Source organism: Balaenoptera musculus, chromosome 11 (genome assembly GCF_009873245.2).
Source record: "Balaenoptera musculus isolate JJ_BM4_2016_0621 chromosome 11, mBalMus1.pri.v3, whole genome shotgun sequence".
NCBI classification, from domain to species: domain Eukaryota; kingdom Metazoa; phylum Chordata; class Mammalia; order Artiodactyla; family Balaenopteridae; genus Balaenoptera; species Balaenoptera musculus.
The window spans coordinates 96,223,316-96,242,058 of record NC_045795.1 but is presented as its reverse complement, the minus strand read 5'-3'; the positions used below and the strand labels follow the sequence as shown (position 1 = coordinate 96,242,058).

Here is an 18,743-nt window from a genome sequence, read left to right as displayed (position 1 = left end):
AAGGCGGGGGGCCCCCCTCTTTGACTCAGCCCTGGCCTCCTTTGGGAGGGGGTGTCCTGAGGTTTGTAGGTACAACTGTTCCTAGAACATGGGACCCTCCTGAACTTGAGTAGAGCCCCCAAGAGAAAGAAACCACGGGGGAGGATTCACCTTTCCCTGGTGACTTGTGGGTACTCCTTTCTCGTAGCCTCTCGCAATATAGTGACGAGAACATGATGGATCCCTACAACCTGGCCATCTGCTTCGGGCCCACCCTCATGCACATCCCTGATGGGCAGGACCCTGTGTCCTGCCAGGCACACGTCAACGAAGTCATCAAAACCATCATCATCCATCATGAAGCCATCTTTCCCAGCCCCCGGGAGCTAGAGGGACCTGTGTATGAAAAATGCATGGCTGGAGGGGAAGAATATTGGTAAGATTCCATTCTTCTTAATATTATTATTATCATCGTTGTTGTTGTTACTGTTGAACCAGAACAGTAAGAAACCCTTTGATTTTCTTACTGCTTTTTAGTCTGTACTCCCATATATATTTTCTCATTTGAGCTTCGCACCAGCCTTATACGAGGGATAGGTGCATCAGTCAAGACTGTCTTGGTTTATAAGGGACAGAAATACAACTCAAACTGGCTTAAGCCAATTGGGAATTTAGTTTTAACTAAATAAAGTCTGGGATCATGGCTTTAGGTATAGCTGGATCCAGGGGTTCAACTATTATCATCAGGACTCAGTCCTGCAATTCCCAGCCCCTGGCTGCTTTCTTCTACATTGGCTTCATTCTCAGGCAGCCTCTCCCTTGGTAGTTTCAAAGAGGCATCTGGTAACTCCAGTTTAGAGCCTGTTCTCGCCATCCCCAGTGGAAAAAGAGCTTCTCCTTCCCAAATGTTTTAACACAAGCCCAAGAATTATGTCTCCTCCTGAGGCTTGGGTCTGGTGAACTAATCACATCGATTAGGAGATGTATGTAATGCTGTTATTGGCCAGGTGAGCTGCAAGCCCATCTCAGGCAGCAGGGGCGTGGATAATCCCCACCTCAGCCTCTTAAACTGAGAATGACACTTCCCACCCTTGTCCCCTACCACATAGAGTTCTCTTTTCCTGGCAAAGTTTGTTCACTTTCTTTGAGAGCTCCACGCCAGGCCAACAAGTGGTAGTTGGGCACCTCTGTGTACCTGGTGCTACACTGGGCCTTGGGAGAAATATTTTAGAATCTTATCAAACTCAGGGCTGACTACCTTCCCCAGGCTAAGACCTTAAAATACGGTGAAAATAGGACATTTCTGTTAAGACAGAAAATTCAGAACACCAACTGACAAAAACCAAAGGGTTCCTACTCTTTCTTTCTTCCCAATCCAGGACAACACACAGCTGTATGTTTAGGTATTACCCACACCGCTTTCAGCCAGATGCCTACAGGGGAGTTAGTCTTTTGATTGTCAGAGCGTTCCTGGACTCTTGCCTCGCTTTAGTTCTGTGGGCATATTTGGGCAGCGGCTTCAAAGAAGGGAAACGTTCCAGCCTCCTTGTTTCTCTGCAACACTTCTCTGCATAGAAACACCGGGCCACAGCTCTGTAATCTCATCTGAGGCACCTGGAGCCAGTCTGTCCCTGATCTGTAACAGAAATCCTACAACCAGCAAGCACACTTTTTAGACAAAGAGAAGCTTTTCAACTTTATCGCTTTTGCAGCCATTACCAGTTTTCTTTTCTTGCTGCAGTATATATAATTAGTGCTCTGGGAAGGCACGTACAGATCTTAGCATACTTACCAAAGCACTACCTACAATAACCACACTTTTCTTAATCCCATTTGTGCTCCATGAAAAAGGAAAACTATTTATTACATGGTAATTTTGGAGGAGTTTTCAAAGCCAAAAAGGAGGATTTGGTTGAGGGTCTCATAACAGTGGACAACATTCATTCATTCACCAAATGGTTACTGAGCATCTGTCCTGGGCCAGGCCCTGGGCTGAGGGGCAGGGATGTAACGTGACCAAGAGTAACCCCTGAGACAGGGAGGAGGAAACAGGCAGTTCTAGGAGTAGGGGCCCTGGAGCCAATGTAGGGATGTCAGGAAAGGCTTCCTGGAGGAAACACGGTGACTTGACTGAGACCTGAAGGATGAACTGGGTCAGCCAGGTGAGAGCAGGCAAAGAATGTGCTAGGCCTGGAGCATGCAATAAAATGAAAAGCGTTCTGTATGCCTGCAGTGTTGCATGTGACGAGAGAATGGTGAGGGAGGAGGCCCCACAGGCCAGCAGGAGCCAGGTTATGAAAGGTCTTAAGCCATTGTGCAGAGTCTGGAACTTATCCAGGAGAATTTTTCATAATAAAGTCCATATTCCTTTAAATGGTATTGTAAATGTCACCTCCAAGAAGCCTTCCTTGACACCCTATGTAGGTCCCCTCTCCTGTTCTTGTCTCTGTTCATTTGTGCCTATATAACACATTTCAACTTGTAGCACTTCTGTTTCTCAGCCCTTGAGGGCAGGGTTTGTGTCCACGTTACCCATCAATGCATCCCTCTTACCTAGCACCGTGCCTGGCATAGATTAAGACTCAATCAATGGTTTGAGTAAAAACAAACTGATTGGCTGACTATGTGAATGAACCCTGGCCTCAAGAAGCTTACAATCCAGTGAGGGGGCAGCAGCTGATGAAATTATCCCAGTGCATTAATGACAGAATTTGATGGTCCTGGACTCACTCTACCCCTAAGCCCATCGTGGCTGCCAGCCTGCTCGCCACCTGGGCTGATGTGGATTTTGCACGCAGCACCATGAGGCAGCCCCGAGGAACCCACTCCTTGGGAGCTTCACCCACCTCGCTGAGCTTGTCACCTCTGCTGTAAGACAGGCAGGGAGCCAAGCCAGACGGATGACTCTCAGTACTTCCAGAGTTCCTTCTGCTCTGGCCTGAGGTCCTTCTGAGGAAGAACGTCGGTGTTTTACTGCCTTCTAGATCTTACAGAACACTTAGGCATTGACAGCCTTTACCAAGAAGACAGCCCAGCAAATTTCAGGGCTGGGGTCAGTTGGGGGATGGTATTCAGGGAATCTTCCCAATGGGTGAGGGGGCCGGGAGTGGTTTTCTGTTAGGAAGGTCTGTGGGTGGTCAGATGAAAAAAATGGGATGAAGTGGGCCTGGCCTGATCTGGGTCAAGGCACAGAGGTGGGCTAGGCCAGCGCTTGTGGGAGGCTGAGGGCAGCGTGAGGTACAAAGCCCCCCAGGAGTCCCCTCCCCATGTTTCCTTGCAGTGACAGCCCACACAGCGAGCCGGGGACCATCGACGAAGTTGACCACGACAATGGCACCGAGCCTCACACCAGTGATGAAGGTGAGTGAGGGGGAATCAGGGCGAGGAACTCACCTGGCGCCTCTCCTGCTGACTCATGCCTGCCCACCTGCTGGGCCGACCCACATAACCCCCACCCACCCAGCTTTGCAAGTCAGCACATCATCCTCTGGAGCAGACAGCGACCCAGAAAGACCTCCAGTCCACTGCATCCCCACACGGCTTGCCTCCTTCCCTTCTGTGTCCTGCCTGGCCTGAGTGCAAATCCTAAGTGACGAGAGTTTTCTAAGTAGGAAGCAGGCTTTGTCCTCTGTCCCTCCCCTGCTGGGGGTCTGTTCTGCGCCCAGCCTGAGCTGGGACCTGGGGCACATCAATGAACCAGACATGGGTCATCAAGGCGCTCCTGGTCTTGTCACCTGACAGGTCGAGAGCAGCTCCCCACCATGCAGAGTGGCAATGCCAGGCTACAGGGGTGACCCAGTGCAGTGGGTACCCCGAAGGCGAGGCCAAACGGTGGTGACCCAGGGAAGTGTGAGCAGGTAGAGAGAGAAAGGCCAGCCTGGGCTCTGCGGGACTCCTCAGACCTTCCACCCCTCTAGACAAGGAAATAAAATCAGGTTTGTCTCTAGGGAGCCTGGACAGTGTAGACAAGCAGTCTGGATAATACGGACCTGGGGCCAGCATTTCCATTAGGCAGATCAGGCACAGTGCCCAGGGCCCACGATGCTTTCAGAGCCCATGAAAATGTTTTAATTTTTTTTTAATAATAAGAAAAAAGAGAATATGAGCCTGGATTATATTCATCTCTGTACAATACAGTTGTAAGATATAATTTTTGACGTTTCTTTTAATGGAGGAAGGGGCCCATGCAAGCACAGGTGCCGAGGGCCTGAGAGTCACAACGCCTCCCTATGCTGACTGAGCACAGCCCTCCTTTCTCCCTGTGATAGTCTCACTTTTAAAAAATCATTATTCAGCAGTTCTCTTATTGGCCTTTGTGTTTGTCTTGTGGGACAGTCCCAGGCCCTGTTGGCCACCATTTTTGTCAGGAGAGCTGGGTATGCCCTCAGGTGAGGTTTCTTGGAGTTGGCATAAGAGGCAAGACTAATAGGTGGGTTTTCATATTCTAGTGGGACTATTTCAGTTTCCAGCCACAGAACCCCCAACTCAAACTGACTTAAGCCTAAAAGGGATTCAGATCATATACTTGAAAGTCCCAGGGTAGGCATGGCTTCAGGCACAGCTGGATCCAGGAGCTTAGTAGAGCTTGTCAGGAATGTGTCTCCACCTTGCTGTTCTGCTTCCCTCTGTGTTGGCTTCCTCCTCAGGTAGGATCTCCCTGTGTGGTGGTCTCTGGCAACTCCAGGCTTTCCTCATTCTTTTACCCAAAGTCCCAGTGGAAAAGAGCTTCCTTTTCAAAATGGTTCCAAGAAAGCTGCTGGGATGAAGTCTTACTGCATTGCCTTGAGTCACGCACCCAGGCGAGAACCAGTCACTGTGGCCCGAGAGGGAGCTGATGGGTCGGACCTGGGTCCCAGGGCAGGAAAGCACATCTAGGCACAGTGTTCAGCTCTGCCAGAATCCTCAGAGGCTGAAGTCATCCTGAGCTGAGGAGAGTGTCCTGCAGAGCCTTTGTTCTGAGATATGAAGGCTACCACCTTCTGCTTGTTTGCAGTGGTTTGCTTTTCTCTTTCCTTCCTTTCCTCTCTTTTCCTACCACCTCCAGTCCACCCTCTTCCTCTATCACTTTTAACAGCCCCCCTTCTCGTTCTCTCCATCTGTTGCTTGTTTATTCCCGTGTGTGTGTGTGTGTGTGTGTGTGTGTGTGCGCGCAGCTCTTGTTCTAGATCTTGCTCTCAGTCTCTCTTCTTCCACTGGTGGAAAACACCGCTTGTCCAACAAGATAGATGATTTTTCAGCATTAAGACCTGTCGGGGCTGCTGGTGGAGGCAGACACGTCTGTGAGGAAGCGGGTCAGGTGCCCCCTGAGGAACCTTGCAGCCTTCCTGGGGGACCCACTTTCGGGGGGCTGAGGTCGCTGTCAGTCACCCTGCAGCTGCTGTGTTTCCCCACAGCTCCTCACTGGGGGCTGGAAGGTGCTGTGGGCATCAGGACTGAGGAGGGGGAAGGCCAGAGAGCACAGGGCTTGCTGCCACAGGACACACCTGGCAGGCTTCACCCCCGCCAAGAAAACCCCCAGAACATGCTGCCTCGACCCCTCAGAGCAGAGGCACACAGGTCCCTGGAAGGGGATAGATCAGAGCTTCGCGTCTGCTTCTCCAGGAGATCCTGCCCCTATTGTTCTTTGTCATGCTGCTGGTTTCTGAGAATGACAAAGGTAGGAAGAATTGTCCTGGAAGGACAGTGGTCCTCCCCGGGAGAGCCAGTTCAGGGAAGGCTGTCACTGTAACCTGTGTGTTGGTGTGGGTGCTGAGTCATGGACGTTCTCTGGAGAAAAACTAATTGCATTTTCAAATGTTTACATTCATGCCAACTCCAGCTGAAACAGTCATAGAAATGTTGAGCTACAGGAATGGTCAAGGGGGCACTGGACTCGAGACCTTTATGGCCATGTGATCTTTGATAAGCCACATAACCTCTGGCCTTGGTCTCCTTATCTGTAAAACGGGAATGACAGCAGCAAGAGAATTGTGGTCTAGGTTAAAATGAGGTGACATACATGAAAGAGCTTAGCACAGTGCTTGGGACCACTAGGTGGCTAGGAAGCATTAATTGACTCTGTATCCAGTGTAAATCTTTCCTGATCCTGATAAAGAAACCGAGTCCAAAGAATTTTATTGATGTAACTATTTATTGGCAGCCTAACTGCCTGATTTCTTACCTACTTTCCTCTAAGACATTTCATGTAGGGGATCCATTGGTATCTTCGTTTCTCTTGAAAATACCCTGTATGAATGGAGCCCAGCCCTTCAAAGGTCAAATCGGCCATAACACCACGACTCCATGTCCTTGTATTCGATGGGTCACCCAGTGAGTGACCGAATTGGAGGAACAGCTTAGTTGTTTGAGAGTCTCCTGCCTTTGCTGTCTCAGCAGATTCTGCACCTAACTGATGGCAGCTGCCCTGTCTTGAGTCTGTAACACATCCTGGGTGTGAGTGTGGAAAATCCATTTGTGCTTGCTCTTCCTGTCTCCAAGACTTATGAAGAAACGATGGTCAGGCTAAGAACCCTTGATTGTCGGAAGTAAACAATGAAAACATTAAGGCAGCCAGTCAGTAGCAACTTTTTTAATACAATGCTAAATGAGGAAGCAGACTGCCAGACAAAGAAACCACTGAAACTGGTAACAGAAACTTGCTCATATAGTTAAAATGTGCACCATCATCCTTTCATTGATATTTTCCCCAAATTTGCCAAATTGCCCTTGACTCCTTGCACATCATCTACATCTAGAAAGCCATTAAACCACTAACTCTTTGCACACATCAGGTATCCATAAATGGGCTTTAGGAGGCCCATTACAGGCAAAATTTTATTTCTATAGGAACGTGTGCCTCTGAGAAGAGGCCCACAGTTTTCATCAGATTGTTCTAGGCATTGACTAGAAATCAGGGTAAGATTTTTACTTGTTTCTAAAATATTGGTTCCCAGTATCTTCTTTAATAAAAAAATTTCAAACACACCGAAAAGTTGAAGATAATTATACAGTGAACACCCGTATAACTACCACTTAGTTTCTACAGTTGATAACATTTTGCTTGATTTGCTTTTTCATGTATCTGTCTACCCATCCGTCAATCCATCTTATTTTGTTTTTAATTAATTAATTAATTGATTGATTTACTTATTTTTGGCTGCATTGGGTCTTCGTTACTACGCACGGGCTTCCTCTAGTTGCGGTGAGCGGGGGCTACTCTTCATTGCGGTGCGCGGGCTTCTCATTGCGGTGGCTTCTCTTGTTGTGGCGCACGGGGTCTAGAGCGCAGGCTCAGTAGTTGTGGCACATGGGCTTAGTTGCTCCGCAGCATGTGGGATCCTCCTGAACTAGGGCTCGAACCCGTGTCCCCTGCATTGGCAGGTGGATTCCTAACCACTGCGCCACCAGGGAAGTCCCTCCATCTTATTTTTAACACACTTCAAAGTAAGTTTCAGTCCTCACTGAATGTCTCCCCCAGACACTTCAGCAAGCAAATCATTAAAAAGGGCCAGTATTGTTCATGGTTCTTTTTTTAAAGTAAAATTGCAACACTGAAATGCATAAATTTTAAGTGTTTCATTCCATGAGTTTTTATAAATGCAAAAAATTTGTATAACTCAAACCCCTCTCAAGAAACAGAATATTTCCAATACCCCAGAATGTTCCTTCATGCCCTTTCCCACTCAGTCCCTGCCCCAAAAGCCCAAGAAGCAACCACTGATGTGATTTTTTTCCACCAGAGATTAGTGTTGCCTGTTCTAGAACTTCATATAAATAGAATTGTGAAGAGAGTCTTTCTGCTCTGTCTTCTTCCACTCGGCATAATGTTTAGAGATTCATCCATATTGTATGTATTAGGCAAGGTTTTGAGGGTATTAAAATGGTATTTCAGTCAGTTTACACGTGAAAGCCCAATTCTGCCTCAATGATGGCCACCCTGCCCTGTAAGAAATAAAGACAATAGAAAAACGAGAACAGTGGTCACGTCATTATTTCCTCACCGCTAGTGCAGGGACGGTAAACTGGCCAGCACCACGTGCTTAGGCCTGAAACCTGGGTAGGAATCTCACTGCCTCTTTTATTTTAACCATTTTAACGAGATATAATTCACATACCGTACAGTTCACCCATTTAAAGTGTACAATTCAGTGGTGTTTAATATATTCACAGATACGTGCAATCATCACCACAGTCAATTTTTGAACATTTTCATCACCATCGAAAGGACCCCCATGGCCTTAGCTCTCATCCCGTACTCTCCTTTCCCTCCCACATTTCTCCCCAACCCTAAGCAACCACTAATCTACTTTCTGTCTCTATGTGTTTATCTATTCCAGACATTTCATATAATGAAATCATGCCGTATGTGGCCTTTGTATATGGCTTCTTTCACTTAGCATGATGTTTTCAAGGTTCATTCCTGTTGTAGCATAAATCTGGAATTCATTCCTTTCTATGGCTGAATACTATCCCATTGTGTGGACAGACCATGTTTTGTTTATCCATTTGTCAGTAGATAGTCATTTGGGTTGTTTCCACTTTTTGGCTATTATGAATATTGCTGCTGTAAACATTTGTATACAACTTTTGTGCAGCCATATGTTTCCATTTCTCTTGGTTACATACCTAGGAGTGGAATTACTGGGTCATACAGTAGCTCTATGTTTAATCATTTAAGGAACTGCCAGAGTGCTTTCCAAAGTGACTGTACCATTTTATAGTACTACTAGCAGTGTATGGGGGTTCCAATTTCTCCACATCCTTGTCAATACTTGTTATTATCTGACTCTTTGATTATAACCATCTTAGTGGGTGTGCTGTGGTATCTCGTTGAGGCCTTGATTTGCATTTCTCTCATGACTAGTGATGCTGAGCATCTTTTCCTGTGCTTATTATTGGTCATTTGTATAACCTCGCTGGAGAAATGTCTCTTCAGATCCTTTGCCCAGTTAAAACTTTGGTTATTTGTGTTTTTATTATTGAGTTGTAAGAGCTCTTTCTATGTTCTAGATATAAGTCCCTTATCAGATATATGATTTGCACACATATTCTGTGGGTTGTCTTTTCGCTTTCTTGATGGTGTCCTTTGAAGCGCCAAAGTTTTTAACTTCGATAAAATCCAATTCATCAACTTTTTCTTTTGTTGGTCATGTTTTTGGTGTTATATCTAAGAATCCTTTGCCATATTCAAGTTTATGAAGATTTACCCTTTGTTTTCATCTAAGAGTTTTATAGTTTTAGGTTTTGTGCTTAGGTAATCCATTTTGATTCATTTTGAGTTAATTTTTGTATATGGTGTGATCATTCCTTTCTGTATAGCTATGCAGTCCCAGCATCATAAATTGAAAATATTATCCTTTACCCCATTGAATGATCTTGGCCCCCTTGTAAAAAATCATCTGGCCATAGATTTCTGGACTCTCAATTCTATTCCACTGATCTGTATGTGTATCCTTGTGCCAGTACAATATTGTCTTGATTACTGTTGCTTTGTAGTGTGTTTCAAAATTGGTAAGTGTGAGTCCTTTAACTTTGTTCTTCTTTTTCAAGATTTTTTTGGCTATACTGGGTTCTTTGCAATTCCATATGAATTTTAGAATCAGCTTATCAGTTTCTACAATGAAGTCAGCTGGGGTTCTGATGGTGATTGCGTTGGATTTGTACACCAGTTTGGGAGTATTGTCATCTTAAGTGCTATGTCTCTGATCCATGAACATAGGATGTTTTTGAATTTTTTATATCATATTTAATTTCTTTCAACAATAATTTGTAGTTTTCAGAATATGAGTTTTGCACTTCTTTTGTTAAATTTATTCCTCAGTATTTTATTCTTTTTGATGCTAATGTAGATGGAATTGTATACTTAATTTCATGTTGAATTGTTCATTACAAGTGTATAGAAATACAATTGATTTTAATATATTGTTCTTGTAGCCTGCAACCTTGCTGAACTTGTTCATTCATTCAAATAGTTTTTAGTGAGTTCCTTATGATTTTCTATATACAAGATCATAGCATCTGTGAATAGACATAGTTTTACTTCTTCTTTTCCAATCTGGGTGCTTTTTATTTCTTTTCTTTGCCCAATTGCCCTGGCTAGAACCACCAGTACAGTGTTGATTACAAGAGATGAGAATGGACATCCTTGCCTTGCACCTGACCTGAGGGGGAAAGCATCCAGCATTTCACTGTTAAGTATGATGTTAAGTTGTAGGTTTGTCATAGATGCCATTTATCAGGTTGAAGAAGATCCCTTCTGTTCCTGGTTTGCTGAGTGTTTTTATCATGTTGGCTTTTGCCAAATGCTTTTTCTTCACCTACTGAGATGATGTTGTGATTTTTTTGTTTTTTTATTCTATTGATTGATATATTAATTGATGGGGGGGATGTTAAACCAATTTTGCATTCCTTGGATAAATTCCACTTGGGTGTGGCACAAAATTCTTTTTATATGCTACTGGATTCAGTTTTCTAGTATTTTGTTGAAGATTTTTGCACACATATTCATGAGATATTGGTCTATAGTTTTCTTGCGATGTCTTTGTCTGATTTGGGTACAAGGTTAATACTGACCTCATAAAATGAGTTGGGAAGCGTTTCCTCCTCTTCTAGTTTTTGAAAGAGTTTGTGAAGAATAGTTATTAATTCTTTAAATGTTTGGTCTAATTTAGCAGCAAAACTGTCTGGGCCTAGGCATTTCTTTGCGGGTGGGTAGTTTGGTCTTGTTTTTTTTTTGAACTGATTCAATCTCTTTATTTGTTATAGGTCTATTCAGATTTCCTATTTTTTCTTAAGTTAGTTTCAGTAGTTTGTGTCTTTGTAGGAATTTGTTCATTTCATCTAACTTATTCGGTTTACTGGCATACAGATGTTCACAATATTGCTTTATAATCCTTTTTTCTTTCCGTAAGGTTGGTCATAATGTCCCTTTTTCATTTCTGATTCTAGTGGTTTGAGTCTTCTCTTTTTTTCTTGGTCATTGTAGCTAAAGGTTTGTCAATTTGATCTTTTTAAAGAACCAGGCTTTGGTTTAATTGACCTTCTCTATAATTTATCTATTCTCTATTTCATTAATTTCTACTCTAGTCTTTATTATTTCCTTCCTTGCTTTAGGTATGTTTTGCTCTTCCTTTTTCCAGTGACTTACAGTGGAAGTTTAAGCTATTGACTTGAGCTCTACTTTTTCTTAATACAGGCGTTTACAGCTATAAATTTCTAAGCACTGCTTTAGCTGCATCTCATACATTTTGGTATGTTGTGTCTTCATTTTCATTCATCTCAAAGTATTTTCTGATGTCCCTTTTGATCTTTTCTTTGACCATTGGTTATTTAGGAGGACGTTGCTCAATTCTTCATAATTTTGAGTTTCCTACTATTGAGAAATCAGTAGTTTCATTCTATTGTGATTGGAGAAAATACTTTGTATTATTTATATTCTTTTAAATTACCTGAAGTTTGCTATATGGCATATCCTAAGGAATGTTCCATGTGCACTTGAGAAGAATGTATGTTCTCTTGTTGTTGGGTGGTGCATTCTATAGATGTATGTTAGGTGTACTTGGTTTATAATGTTAGATTTTCTGTTTCTTTGTTGATCTTGTGTCTAGTTGTTCTATTCCTTATTGGAAGTAGGGTGTTGAGGTCTCCAATTATTATTTTTTTGAATTATCTGTTTTTCCCTTCATTTCTGACATTATTTGCTTCATGTATTTTGCTGCTCTATTATTAGATGCATTATATTTATCATTGTTATATCTTCCTAATGGATTGAACCTTTTGTCATTATAAAATGTACCTCTTTATTTCCAGTAATTTTTTTGTGTTAAAGCCTGTGTAGTCTGATATTAGGATAGCCACTCTAGATTTCCTGTGGTTGTAGTTTGCATAATATAGTTTCCCCATCGTTTTACTTTCGCTCTAATTGTATCTTTGAATCTAAAGATGTCTCCTATAGACATCATATAGTTGGATCCTGTTATTTTATCTAGTCTGACAGTCTCTGCATTTTAATTGGATTGTTTAATCCATTCACATTTAATGTTATTATTGACAAAGTTGGATTTTTGCCTGACATTTTCCTTTTTTGTTTTCTATGTTTCATGGTTTTTTGTTCCTTTATTTCTTCTTTACTACTTTCTTTTGCATTAAGTATTTTCTAATGTAGTATTTTAATTTTTAAATGATTTTTAAACTGTATTTAACTATATTTTTGAGTTATTTTTTAGTGGTTGCTCTAGGGTCTACCATATATATGTCCTAACTCTGAGAATGAACTTCAGATTTATACTAGCTTAATTCCAGTAATATGTGAAAATATTACTCATATATAGTTCTATTCCCCTTTCTGTATTTTTGTGGTATTATTGGTATACATATTACATCTGTTAATTTTATAAATGCAGCAGCACATTGTTATAATTATTTTTTTACCATCTGTAGCCATTTCCTTAGCCCAGTACAGCTTTGCTCTCACCTCCTTTGTTCTCTAATTGCAAACATATTATACATATATTAGATTTCTATATGTTATAGGCCCAGCAATACATTATATACATATATTATACACATATTTTTTAAACTTGCTTTTAAAATATATTAAGAGAAGAAAGAGAAAAGATATGCATTTATACTCTTTTATGATTACATGATTATCTTTATTAGTGCTCTCTGTTTTTTCTGTGGATTCAAATTACTATAAGGGTTACTTACTTTCAGCCTGAAAAAACTTCCTTTAGTGTTTCTTATAAGGTAGATTTGCTAGATAACACATTTTAGGTTTTTTGTTTTTTGTTTTAATCTGAAGATATCCTTATTTTGCCTCACTTTTGAAAGATAGCTTTTCTAGATTTAAGATTCTTGGTTGGCAGTTATTTTTTGGAGCACTCTGAATGTGGCATCCCACTGTCTTCTGACCTCCATTGTTTCTGCTGAAAAGTCAGATGTTAATCTTGTTTGGGTTCCTTGTAAGTGATAAATTATTTTTCTCTTAATGCTTTCAAAATTGTCTCCATGTCTCTGACTTTCAGCGTTATTACTATGATGTGTCTATATGTAGATCTTGCATTTGTCCTACTTGGCATTTGTTCAGCTTCCTGGATGTGTAGGTTATTGTTTTTTCAATAAATATGGGAAGTTTTCAGCCATTATTTCTTCAGATATTTTTTCTGTTCGTTTTTCTCTTTTCTCCTTCTACTACTCCTGTTACACATATGCTGACACACTTAATGGTATCCCACATTTCTCTATGGCTTTGTTCATTTTTCTTCCTTCTTTTGTCTCTTGGTTCTTCAGCTTTCATCATTATTTCTATCAATCTGTCTTCAAGTTTGCTAATTCTGTAGCCATTTCAAATCTACTCTTGAGCCCCTCTAGTAAACGTTTAATTTCAGTTGCTGTATTTTTTAATTCCAGAATGTTTTTAATTTATAATTTCTATCTCTTTATTGATATTCTCTATTTGATTTGACATTGTCCTCATACTTTACTTCTTTAATCCCAGTTTCCTTTAGCTGTGAACATATTTGTAACAGCTACTTTGAAATTTGTTAAATTTGACATCTGGTCATTCTCACAGGCATTTTCTGTTGTCTGCTTTTTCTTTCCCCCCAGTGTTTGCATCATACTTTTTTTTTTTTATACTTTTTGTTTTTCTGCATGTCTTCTAATTATTTTTGCTTGGAAACTGGACATTTTAGATAAAATATTGTAGCAACTCTGGGTACTGGTCCCTACCCTGTGAAGCTTATTTGTTATTTGCTTCTGTGTTTGTTTAACAACTGACTGGACTGTTTCAGTGACATCTGTGCTCCCCTTCCTCCCTTCCCCCATACATACAGTGTTAAGCCTGATGTTACTTCCCAGAGAGGAACAGCTTTGCATATGCCCACAGTCACCTGGGATGACAGTGGTTTTGGTAGGGTTCTCTTTCCCTGACTACATCCAGCTGTTAAACTCCACTAATTACTGCATGTTTTGCTCTATTCTTTTTCTTTTTTAACATCTTTATTGGAGTATAATTGCTTTACAATGGTGTGTTAGTTTCTGCTGTATAACAAAGTGAATCAGCTATATGTATACATATATCCCCATATCTCCTCCCTCTTGCGTCTCCCTCCCACCCTCCCTATCCCACCCCTCTAGGTGGTCACAAAGCACTGAGCTGATCTCCCTGTGCTATGCAGCTGCTTCCCACTAGCTATCTGTTTTACATTTGATAGTGTATATATGTCCATGCCACTGTCTCACTTTGTCCCAGCTTACCCTTGCCCCTCCCCGTGTCCTCAAGTCCATTCTCTAGTAGGTCTGTGGCTTTATTCCCATCTTGCCCCTAGGTTCTTCATGACCATTTTTTTTTTTTTTAGATTCCATATATATGTTAGCATATGGTACTTGTTTTTCTCTTTCTGACTTACTTCACTCTATATGACAGACTCTGTGTCCATCCACCTCACTACAAATAACTCAATTTTGTTTCTTTTTATGGCTGAGTGATATTCCATTGTATATATGTGCCACATCTTCTTTATCCATTCATCTGTCGATGGACACTTAGGTTGCTTCCATGTCCTGGCTATTGTAAATATTAACAGTGTCCTCAGTCATAAATTTTTCTACAAACCAATCCAATCAAACTCTGTCTCCTTTGAAGGAATAGTTTCTGAGGTCATTGTTTGGTATTTGTTTTGACCCTAAGAGGGCTCCTCTCAGCTGTCTTATTCTCTGGTTATCTCTTCCAAAATAGTTGGCCTACAATCTGGGCTGTATCTACATTAAATCTGTGAACCTGCCCCCAGTTGCCTTTCACCACAATCTCCACTGTTCTTGAGAGCACCCTTAGGCCTGAACTTCTCCAAGCTGTGTTGCAAATGAAGTCAATTCCTTTGGGAAGAGATTAGCAGCTGTTTTACAGCCTACTTCTTCCCCCAAGCAAAATCTCTGAGGTGGAGGTCTAGAGCTGGGGGTGAGGACAATGGCAAGCTTCTGAGTGACCTCCACATTCTAGGAGCTGAGTGCTTTGTGGAGAGGAAGGCAGCACCCTGAGGCCCTCTCAGCTTGCCTCTTCTCACAAGGAACCATCACCTCATGAGGTGGGGTAAGGGTGATCAGGGCCCGAATATTCTCACTGGTGCTGTGCCCAAGGCAGAACTTCTATTGTGTAAGTGCAGGTTGGGTGGAATGAGGAGCCCTCACCTCTCTACCATACTCACCTGGGACTTAGCCTCAGCAACAGGTAGCTGGGGGCAGGCGGAGAAACACTGATGTCCTGCTCCTCCTGGGAAGAAAGCCCTCCTGCTGGAAGCTTGGTGGGAGAGGAAGCCCTATATTCGGGTACAGGAGTCTGAAGTGGAGTCTGCCTCCCTGAGCTTGGGGGTGCTGGTGGAGGGAGGGAGTAGTCTTAGTTCAAAGTATACAGACTCTCACTTTTCTTACTGAATTTTCATAGATTTTCTTGAATAGATGTTTCTTCATTTGTTGTTTGCCTGTAGGACCATTTCCAGAGGCTTTCAGTGGTTGTTTGTTTGCTTGTTTTTGCATTTTTCACAAGTTTCACTGAAGGGTAGATCAGCAGATCTCCCCACACTGTCCTGCCAGGTTGATCACTCTCCTATCCTCTTAAATAAGATCAAAGTCTTAATACTAGCTGGTGCTGCAGCCAGAGGCAATGAAAGAACCCAAGGTCATGAGTGAACAGAGGAGAAAAGAAGGACCCTGTGGACAGGCCCCAGGTGATTTCATTACTTTGGTTGCAGGGAAGATGAGAGAGAAGAGAGGGCACAGCCACGTTCTTACCCTTTAACACGGTGACCCTGGCCTCTGATAAATGGTCCTAATGAGATTAGGGTTCTCTCTTAAAAGAGCAGAGACAGTGTGTGGGGGTGGCGGGTGGACGGGGGCAGTGAGGTGGTTTGAGAGGGACAGAGCCGTCTGCTCTCCCGTGACCTAAACGGGTCCTCTGTTGTGGCATCATTAGAGAGGGGCATTTGCGCTTCCTCTTGGGTGATAAGTAGAGAAGGGTAACGAGTATGGGATTTGCAAAATCTCCAGTCTTCAGCTTCTGAAATGAAAGCAAAGCTCCAGTCTGTCTTTTCATCTCCACGTCAGGCCTTGGACTCTTGTAACCGCCGCTGAACTGCTCCTGCCTCCAGCCTGTCCCCTCCAGTCCTTTTCCAACTCTGCAACTGCTCTGCTCCTGGAGTGACTTTTCTAAAGTGTGACTCCAGCCGGGCCTCTACGGGGACAGCCTTCAACCCCTTCTTTAGCTCAGGAATGGCCTCTGTATTTCTTCACTCCCTGTAGGGCCCATGGGGCACCTACCTGGCCTAACCAGCCTCTCCATAAGCAGGAGTCAAATTGAATGCCAGTCATACAGTATGGTATATATGTATATTCATATTTACACTGTGTCCGTGTAAAGGCCCTGTAGCAGAAATAAGCATATTGTGTTTTAAAAACATCAAGAAGGCTCTATTAATGATATCTGGGACCTGGGCTTAGATCTCAGCTCATCACTCTCTACTTATGTGACTCTCCCCTTGTGTGACAGATCATTTCACCTCAACCTCAGTTTCCTCACCTGTAAAATGAGGATAGTGTGCAGATACTGTTGTGAGGCTATCACTTACATGTGATAACATAAGTAGAACCCTTGGCACATGGTAAAAGCTTAATTTGTTCATGCAAGTAACCAGTATGTATTGAGTGCCTACTCATCCCAGGGACTGTTGTAAAAGTGGGAAAATAGCAGGAAATAAAATAAAATCCCTGTCTAATGGAGCTCACATTTTAGTAGGAAAGATGAGCAGTGAACAAATTTGGAAACTACACATTCGTGCACACACACACACAGACACACACACACACACAAAAGTTCAGGTTTTGATCTGATCTATGAAGAAGAATAAAGCAAGAGTGATCTGAAGTTGGTGCTTTTGTAGTTAGTGAAGGGTAGCCAGGAAAGGTCTTGCTGAGGCATTGGCATTTGGGTACAGATCTGAAAGAAATGAGAAAATAGCACACAGTGATCAGTAAATATTTGTGAAATGTGAATGAGTGCAAATGTCTGGGAAGAAAATATCCCAAGGAGAGGCAATAACAAGTGCCAAGGCCCTGTGGCAGGAATACTTGGCATGTTTTTAAAACATGCTTTTAAAGCATTAAGAAGGCTCTGTGAATATTTATACTGTAGTTTTTAGGGGTAAAGTGTACTGATGTCTGCAACTTACTTTAAAATTCATTAAAAAATTAGATGGATGGGGCTTCCCTGGTGGCGCAGTGGTTAAGAATCTGCCTGCCAATGCAGGGGACACGGGTTCGAGCCCTGGTCTAGGAAGATCCCACATGCCACGGAGCAACTAAGGCCGTGCGCCACAATTAACTGAGCCTGCACGTCTGGAGCCTGTGCTCCGCAACGGGAGAGGCTGCGACAGTGAGAGGCCCGCGCACCGCGATGAAGAGTGGCCCCCACTTGCCGCAACTGGAGAAAGCCCTCGCACAGAAACAAAGACCCAACACAGCCATAAATAAATAAATAATTTTTTTTAAAAAATTAGATGGATGGATGGATAAATAGAGGGATGGACAGATAGATATATGCTAATGTTAGTATAGTAAAATGTTAATAGTAGCATCTAGGTGGTAGGTATATGAATATTCACCGTAAAAGTCTTTTAACTTTACTTTGTGTTTGAAAAATATCATAATGCAATGTTGGCGGAGAAACATCAGGAAGACTAGTGAGGCTGGAGCAGACTGAGGGAAGGAGAGAGTAGTCAGAGACAAGGCCACTGAGGTCTCCAGGGCCCAGAGCATGGAGGGCCTCATAAGTTGTGAGGAGACATTTGTGTTTTGTTCTAAACACAATGGGAAGCCTTCAGAGGGATTTGAACAAGAGAGTTTCATGATCTAATTTATGACTTTAAAAGATCCCTCTGGCTGCTGTGGGGAGAAATGCAAGCAAGAATGAAAGCAAGGAGGCCAGGTAGAGGGACAGTGATGGTCTGGACCAGGGGGGTGGCAGTGGAGGTGGTGAGGCTGGTCAGATTCAGGGGAAAATTTGAAGGAGCTGCTGATGGATTAGATATGCGTTGCCCAAGAGCAGGGCTTCGGCCTGAGCAGGGCAGATGGTGGCTCTGTTTCCTAAGGTGGGGAAGATGAGGGAATGAAGTAAGTTTGGGGAGGGGTGTGTGGGAGAGTGGTAAGAGGGAGAATCACATGTTCTATTTTAGGTGTGAAAAACCCAAATAATAGACTTCCTAATAAATGGTAGCTATTATCACTGTTTCTACCCCACACGATTAGTGACATCTGCAAACACACAAGCTCTCTCTCAGCTTGCAGCTCAGCTCTGCTCCTCAGCTTTTCTTCTTTTCTCCCCCTTACATTTTCCACTTTTCCTCGCCCCTCCACCCGCCACTCCAGACCACCACCAGTGACTGCTGGAGCCTCTGGAAATGAGCAAGCCTCTGCCCGGTTCGGCTCCTTCAGCATTATGGGGGGTGGGATCAGAGGAAGCCCTTGGGGTCAAACCCGAGAGCACGCAGACCGTGGGGTTCAGCTCATGGGCTTGCAGAACCCTCTGGCCTTTCTGTCTCTGTAGCTAGGCAGACACACAGGTCACCAGGTGGTGCTAACGCATGGCTGGCGTGAGATTCAAAGATGCAGCAGAAAGAAGTATGGAGATCTCTCCATTTTACTGAGAAGGTGACTCTGAGTCCAGATCTGAGTTCATTTGACCCATTTATCTGGGCTGTCATTTTGCATCAACTATGTCAGAACAGCATGTAAAG

The 18,743-nt window shown here is 43.0% G+C and overlaps 1 protein-coding gene across 5 annotated transcripts in view; it reads left to right on the top strand.

Annotated features, from left to right (window-relative positions):
- The window catches only part of SRGAP3 (SLIT-ROBO Rho GTPase activating protein 3), a 259,624-nt gene that overhangs the window by 225,037 nt on the left and 15,844 nt on the right, over positions 1–18,743 (top strand). For all 5 annotated transcript variants that reach the window (XM_036870420.1, XM_036870419.1, XM_036870418.1 and 2 more), the window contains 2 exons: positions 188–415; positions 3,260–3,339. In XM_036870420.1, the coding sequence (XP_036726315.1) occupies positions 188–415; positions 3,260–3,339 (308 nt within the window). The remainder of the gene's footprint in view (positions 1–187; positions 416–3,259; positions 3,340–18,743) is intronic.